This window comes from Chrysochloris asiatica, unplaced genomic scaffold, assembly GCF_000296735.1.
Source record: "Chrysochloris asiatica unplaced genomic scaffold, ChrAsi1.0 scaffold00161, whole genome shotgun sequence".
NCBI classification, from domain to species: domain Eukaryota; kingdom Metazoa; phylum Chordata; class Mammalia; order Afrosoricida; family Chrysochloridae; genus Chrysochloris; species Chrysochloris asiatica.
Window position 1 is genome coordinate 4,252,387 of NW_006408679.1, and position 8,287 is coordinate 4,260,673.

The following is an 8,287-nucleotide window of genomic DNA, read 5'->3' on the forward strand; positions in this document are numbered from 1 at the left end:
TCCAATTCAATGACATTAAGTATATTCAAAATATTGTGCAGCCAATACCACCATCTAGTTCCATAATTTTTCTCTAAAAGGAAAGCCTAAACCCATTCAGTAGTTTTTCTCATTTTCTGACTCTAGGCCCTCACAACCACAAATCTAATGTCTGTCTTCATGGATTTTCTTATTATAGATATTTTTCATAAGTGGAATTATACAATAGGTGCTCTAGTTGCTCTGCATAAGAAAGATGAGACTTTCTACTCCTATAAAGATTTACAGCCTTAGAAACCCTACACAGGGTCGTTATGAATTGGAACTGACTCTACAGCACACCACCAAAACCACCACCACCATACAATTCAAGCAGGTGCTGTTACAATCGCTACCACTGTAGACACTTTGACAATAACTCTTTTTTTTTTCCCTTAAGTTTTTATTGTTGGCAAGAAACTCTTGTTAAATTTATTCTAAACTTAAATTTAGAATTTAACTCTTAAGCTTATTCTTAACTTAAGTTTAGAATTTAACTCAAGTTAAATTCCTCCTTTCCCCACAATGGGTCAGAATAATCTTTCTTGCTTTAAATGAAAAAGTAACCATGACAAACACCTTTATCATGATTATTATGTGCCAGGCAATGTTCTAAGTTCTTTACTTTTGGTAATTACTTTGTATTTTCAAATGACCCTTTCAGGTAGACTAGACCCCACTGTTTGAACCAAGGAAATAGATTCAGAGAGGTTAATTAGCTTGCCCAATAGTACGGCTGTCAGTGGCAGAGCAGTTTGATTCTTGGAGATCTGGCTTCAAAGCCCATGCTTTCAAACACTAGTATTTGTTACCTTGTTACAGACTCCCTTTTCTTAACAACATGCAAAACCTCAATGGTGTTTGTGCCCACACATAGCTGGCTTCTCAGTTTGTTTCTTATCAGTATTTGTTGTTACTTACTTCTAAGTCTGAAGCGTTAAATTCATAAGGAAGACTCCAGCCTAATATTCCATAATTTTTTCTTTCATTGATCACAGCATTGAAAAAACATAGGCTGAATAAAATTTTTTTCCACCATGGTCCACAATCAGGATTTTCAAATATCTCTTCTGTTACTTCTCCACTCCCACTATGTCCAAACGTCTGAAGTAAATTACTTTTCAATCCCTGGGGATAGTCCACTGCAACCTTCACAAAAGAGGTGAGTGAAAACAACATGTGAGGGCTAATCTTTGTATAGCACTGCTAGAGAACCAGCTGTGAATGTAACTGTTTTGAAGGTTTAGAGGCAAATCAAACATTTTGTTCTTTTTTCCCCATTTGACAACCTTTATAAAAAGATTGTGCTGGATTTGCTTTTGTTGTTGTTTCAATTCATATTTTAAGATGAGAACATAACATTGTAAAGAGAACTAAACCTATTCCATCAACCCTGTCTTTCAGTTTATCTTACCAGATACTTATCTTTCAAATGTCATCAGGATCATCCATGGTGGACAAGTTTCAGTGGAACTTTCAGACTATGACAGACTATGAAGAAAGGCCTAGTGATCTACTTCCCAAAAGTGGTCAATGGAAACTTTATGGCTCATACCAGAACCTTGTCTGACTGGCTGACTTTGGACAGGCCATCAGGAAGGATCAATCACTGGAGGAGGATACCATGTTTGGTGCAGTAGAGGGGCCAGCAAGATGGGGAGACTCTAGGTGAGAGAAGAGCCACACACTCAAACATGCTGGTGATTGTGAGGATGATGCGTGACTGGGCATTAGAAGTTTCTTTCGATCATACATAAGGTTTCCATGAGTCCAAATAAACATCACGTGATAGCAGCTATCTATTCAATCTACTAGCTCTACACTGTTGAATAAGCACTGGACTGCTAACCATAAATTGGTGGTTCAAACCTACCAGTTGCTTCTTGGAAATCTCATATGGGGTCTCTATGAGTTCGAACTGACTCTATAAGTTGGCACTTAACAAGAATATAGGGTTCTGGAAGCACAGCAGTTTGGAAAGTTTGACAATAAAGAATATCTGCTAGATCAAAACCACATTGCTGTGAGGGTTCCAGTTCATATATTCTTAGGTTTATTCCAAACAAAACATGGTTATATGTCTCTATGACCAGTGGATGGCTGCAGACAAATTCGCTCAGTAAAAATACACTTGTCTTGGTTTTATTAAGGTGCCTTCAAAAAACACTTCCAACCAAAACAGTGCCTTCTGAGGTGATCTGTTGGGTCAGTTAAATTCAGAGTCAAAGAGGCCAGCTCAGAGGTTATGGCAGTTATTTGGGTTCCAAAGAGGTCATCTTGGTAAATTATTTTGAAGAACACAGGCTGATCATGTGGGTTATTATCAATAAGTTTTAAGAAAGTTGAAATTGCATTAGTGAGAAAAAGACCAGGAAAGCTGCCCTGAGGAATTTTTTCCCATTACGACAGAGCACCTGCTTACTCTTCAAGAGTAGCAAAGACTGCCCTATGAAAATTATGTTGGGAACCCTTACACCTCATCCATTCTATAATTTGGATATTGTCCCTTCAGACTTCTTTTTGTTCTCCAAACTCAACACATATTTAAAGGAACACAATTTGAGTCCCTTGAGGATGCCAAAACTGCTGCTTGGACAAGGTGTAAATCGAAGTGTGGGGAATTCCTCTAGGGAAAGTTCAGAGAGATGGAGACAATGCCTTCAGAAGTGTACAGATCTAGATGGAAGCTATGTAAATAGACAATAGCTTCACATTTTGATACTGTGTTTAATAAAGTTTCTATCATCTTGTAGCAATGCTTTTTGAGTTACCCTTGTATATTGCAAAATTACTTTCCAGAACTATTTTGCCTTGTCAACATTATGCTACAATGGCTACGTTACAGCAATAACTATAGCATAACTGTTTTTAAAGCAACCATTGTCAATTTGATGGGTTAGCAAAAGTATTCTATTGTTTTGATTTGCATTTTTTGATATCTAGAGGCTGATTTTTTTTTCTTCATATGCGATCTGAACTCTTGTACTCTTTGTCTTTTTTTTTTCTTTCCCCTTTTATAGAGTGTTAGTGATTTCCTTATTATTATTTGTTGTTGTTGGTATGTGCCGTGGAGTTGGTTCCAATTCAGAGCGACCCTGTACAGGGTTTCTGAGGCTGTAAATCTTTATGGGAGCAGAAAGCCTCATTTTTCTCCCACGGGACAGCTGGTAGTTTTGAACTGCTGACCCTGAGGTTAGCAGCCCGATTAGTAACCACTATGCTACCAGAGATGCTATTTCCTATTTATTATGAAAGCTATTTTCTCTGTCTGCATAAAAGATTACCAAACCAACATCAAAACCACTTCTATCGAGTTGACTACAACTCATAGCAACCCTGTATAGGGCTTCCCAGGCTAATCTTTACAGGCACACAAAACCTCATCTTGCTCCTGCGTAGCAGTTGTTGGGTTTGAATTGCTGACTTTGTGGTTAGCATACCAATGCTAATCTTAAAATGCCACCAAGGCTCCATATAGACAATTAGATGTGAAAATTTCATAAAGTTGTATGTATGCCCTGATTATAGCTATGTTAAAAATGCTTAACCTGAATTAAAGGTCTCAGGAGTAAACACTATTTTATACACAATCCTGCAGTAATGGAGATCTATGAGTAGATGCATGGATAGACATGTAGGCTGAATGGGTGTGGGCGGGAGAGTGAGAATATACCCATAAATGAATAAAGATTTGACAGCGCATATTCGTATATGAGTATTTACTTTTGCAGCAAACATGTCCGTTAATGTGGTAGAGCACACATGGGGCAAAGTTATGAAAACATCTTAAATATTACCGAACACCTTGAGGGAATGAGTCTCTGGACTTAGGGGCTCCAGGACTATAGTCTCAGGGGACACCATGGTCAACTGACATAACACAGTAAACAAAGACAATGCTCTACGTCTCATTTTGGTGAGTAGTGACTGGGATCTTAAAGGTCCTGAGTGGCCATCTAGGGTGCATAGTAAGAAGGAATGATGAAAATTTCTGGGAAATTGAACTAATGAACCATATGAACAATAGTCTCCACAACCCTGAGACCAGGAGAACTAGGTGGTGTCTGGCTAACACTACCAACTGTTCTGAAAGGGATCCATATTAGAAGGTTCTGGATAGAGTGGGAGAAAATGTAGAACAAAACTCAAAATAAAAAATTATCAGGTTTATTGGTCAGAGGCTGATAGAACCCAGAGAATATAGTGTTACCCTTCAGTTTTGGAACTGAACTCATATCTGTGGCTCAATTTTCAGCCAATATATAGATAGGTATGTAGTGGGGGAAGGGTCAACAACACTAGTGAGGTTTGCATACCATAGTAGAATGGTCAGTCATTTGAGATCAAAAGTGCAGCATTTACCTAAGGACAAAGTTCAGAAGGATAGGACAGAAGGCAGAATGAGAACAAAAAACAGGGAAGAAGTAGGCTAGGGGATATTATATTGAGGGAATTATAATCACTGAGATGAAACATTTATTGAATGTAAAACTGATGATCTTCTTTGTAAATCTTCACTCAACATCATAACAAAATGTTTAAAAATAAATGCTTACACTGATGGAGGGAAACCTGTTGTGGCGCTGTGGGTCAATGCACTGGACTGTAAAGTCAATTTGGACCACAAGGTTGGTGGTTCAAGCTTGCTAGCTGCTCCTTGGAAAACCTGTACAGGGTCACTATGGATTAGAACTGACTAAATGGCACTTAACAACATCAACAACACAGATGGAGATTTAACGTGGACTTAGAATAATAAACCTACTTAAGATAACATGTACCATTAAGCTCTATGCCTCTCTGTCACCCACGTTTTCTGTCCCCACCACCGCTACCTTCTACACCCTCAATTCTGACCAAGAGTAAAAAAAGGCTGTTGAGATCATATCTGCTAGAATTTATCTGCCATAATTGAGTCTCAGATAAAGAGTTGTGGATTTCTTCAATTGGTGTTCTGTTTTTCCCACAAGTGGGGTTGCTGGCAAACAGTTTACTACTGTTTACTTGGTGAGAATTACAAGGACTATTGTTGTTGTTAAGTACCGTGGAGTCGGTTCCACCTTATAGTGACCATACACAGGGTTTCTGAGGCTGTAAATCTTTACGGGAGCAGAACGCCTCATCTTTCTCCCGTGGAATGGCTGGTAGTTTCGAACTGCCATCTTGAGATTAGAAGCCCGATTCATAACCACTACACTACCAGAGCTCCTTAACCACTGTTCACTTGGATAAATGCCTACTCATGAGAATGGGAAAAGCTGTGGAGAAGCAGTTCATCCTCAGGGTGGGTTAGGACAGTATCAGGAAAGTGGTCCTCTCCATCCCAATTCTGTCAAACTTGGAACAATGGCTCTGCTCCTGTGTCTGGCACAACACTCCACCTGCACCATTAGTCAGTTCTCTCTGACCTTCTGGTTAACTAGTTCCTTGTTTAGTAGAGCGGACCAAGCCTAGGATTTATTCAACCTCAGCTGTGGATATGAATGGCTAGCACAGATAATCCTGAAGTAGGACCTTTTAGTCAATAGTTTCAACTTGATATCTGCCAGACCCTCTTCAGAGAATTAAGTAACTATGACATACACGGTTAAGAGTATCAGAAACAGAAAAAAGCTAGAGAAACAAATCATAGGAAAAAGACGTAAATTATAAATATTATGGCTTATAACAATTGGAAGCCTAATACCCTGGGGTATGAAAAAAACAAATATCTAAGTTGCATTACTTGAAAACAGGAATCTTATTTTCTAGTTCTTAAGCATCTCCTCTGGTTTCTAATATAGGGCTAGGAGTCCTGGGGTGGCACTGTGGGTTAATGCGCTAGGCTGCAAAGTTGGTTTGAACCTCAAGGCCGGTGATTCAAGTTCACCAGCTGCTCCTCAGAAACCCTATACAGGGTTGCTATGGGCCAGAACCAACTCCACTACACTTAATAACAACAATATAGGGCTAAGAGCAGACATTTGGCATACCAAAATTATCACTCTTTTTTCAATTCAGAATGCTGATTTCAAGTTTAACATTTAAAAAGGGGTTCCTAGTTCATATTGAAATCTGTTATACTTTGTACTTACCTTTAAACTCTTTTGAAGAATCGGAATTGGGAAAGAACTGTCTGATTTTGAGCTTAACCATAGCCTAAACTCTGGGTCTATTGTCACATCTGGATGATTAAATCTGCAAAAAGAAGAAAATTTAAATGTGAAAAAATGAAACACTGACTTTTTTTTTAATCAGAGTGATAGTATTTCAACAATTAACATGACCTTCCCTACAAATCATTATAGTAATCAGTAATCTTATCAGACTACTATAACAGCTTCTTGTGGCAAAAGAATTTGACTCATTGACTCCCAGTTTTAAAAAATAGCTTTTCCTCCCATAAGTGCAAAAGAAATAAATTCTCACTGCAAAAAACTCCCAACCAACTGACTTACAAGGTTTCAAGGGGGAGTTTAGTTTAAGAGTGTGTGGGGAAAGAAAGAGTCCCGATTGAATAGTTTTCATCTTGTCTAGATGGGTCTGGTGAAAAGAGATGGGAATAAGATTCTTTTGATTCAGTAGTAATTGTTATCATGACTAATTATGACTGTCACAATTGTAAAAGTAGAAGTTTTGTAACAAAAATGGGGAGTGGTTAATTTTACAGTTCAGAAACAAAGCACCCTAAGGTCATCTGTTACTGCAGTTTTAGATTCGAGAGTGTCATAGCAGCTCTTGATCCGTCATCAAAGAAACCGAGGCCACTCGGAGAGGTGAAGCAGAGTTTCAGATTTCATTAAGCTGGCTGGCTCAGAGGAGCTAATTTCTCCAGGAGCTATTTTCTCTGAGCCCCGAATATAGGGCAGCGTACTCTTATACATGGTCAGAATAGGGGAGTGGTTAGCTTGCAGACCTGTTTGAACACAGGAGGGAGCCAGAGGATTGGTTCCGCTCAGTAACCTGATTAACATTCTAGTTTGACTCCTGTGCAGAGAGGATTGGTTCAATTTAGTAACCTGATTAAGATTTTAGCTTGTCTCCTGGGCAGAGAGGGCCGTGAATGTTTTTACCTTTTCCTGTTCACATCAAGGGAGAAGAGCATAAGCAGAATGTGAGACCTTATCCAGAGAAGAAGCAGTGACACCAGAGATGGAGGTAGAGATGGGGACATGGAGAGAGGGAGCAGCTGAGGACTCTGGATTCATGGGAAGAGAGGGACTAAGAGTTGGTGGCCAGGAGGCAGACTTGCAGAATGTGCCCTTTGGAGGTGTAAATTATTACATATGCCTGAGTATTTAAAAAAAGAAAGAAAGAAAAAGAGCTAAAGTGAATAGAGAGAAATATTGTGAACTAATGGTGTGAGAAACATTGCCTGTACTGACAAACGCTCAAGTAATCCAATCTGTACTCATTTTAGCGAGAGTGAGGTGTTCTTTATTCAATTATGCAAAATAGAGTGCTTGATCCAGTAGACACAGGCAGATGCACGGCATGGCCATTTGACAGAGTTTTATTAACCTAACTCAGAAAAAGTTCCTCCTGCATTTCCCCTTTACTGGGTACTTTGGAGTTTACAATCTTTCCCGGAATGGTGCCTACTAATCCCTTGTTGTTGTTGTGAAGTGCCGTTGAGTCAGTTCTGACCCATAGCGACTCTGTACAGGGTTTCTGAGGAGTGGCTAGTGAGTTTGAACTGCGGACCTTGCAGTCCAGTTGGCTTTGCAGTCTGGAGCATTAACCCACAGTGCCACACCAGGATTCCTACTAATCCCTACAGGGAGCATTTTCATTTAAAGTTAGTTTCACCCCTTTCCCATGAACTTCTCCTACTTCTTTGATGAGTGTATTCTTATTTTAAGACTCTAGCAGGTCAAACTAGCATATCGGTTACCAATATAGTCGGGATGCTAATCTCAAGGTCAGTAGTTCGAAACTATCAGCTGTTCCGGGGGAGAAAGATGAAGCTTTCTGCTCCTGTAAAGATTTGCAGGCTAGGAAACCCTGTGTAGGGTCACTATGAGTTGGAACCGATTCCATGGTATTTAGCACACAACAACAACAAGCAGGTCAAACTAGTAGTCTCTTTGTCTCATGAGAGTTCCCTTTTGTCATGCCAACCTTCTACCGCCAAGATTTCTTTGATTCTGAAGATGGATCACCCCAACAGTTATTTCTCACAAATGTACATGGAGGTGTACAATATATATATATATGTATATATACATATATATATAAATATATATATAAATATATATATATATATAAATAAATATAAATATAAATATAT

The 8,287-nt window shown here is 39.0% G+C and overlaps 1 protein-coding gene across 1 annotated transcript in view; it reads right to left on the reverse strand.

Moving 5' to 3' along the window:
• Positions 1 to 8,287, reverse strand: part of DNAH14 (dynein, axonemal, heavy chain 14) — a 641,625-nt gene that overhangs the window by 58,015 nt on the left and 575,323 nt on the right. The window contains 2 exon segments of the mRNA XM_006871162.1: positions 940 to 1,167; positions 6,093 to 6,195. Coding sequence (XP_006871224.1) covers positions 940 to 1,167; positions 6,093 to 6,195 — 331 coding nt within the window.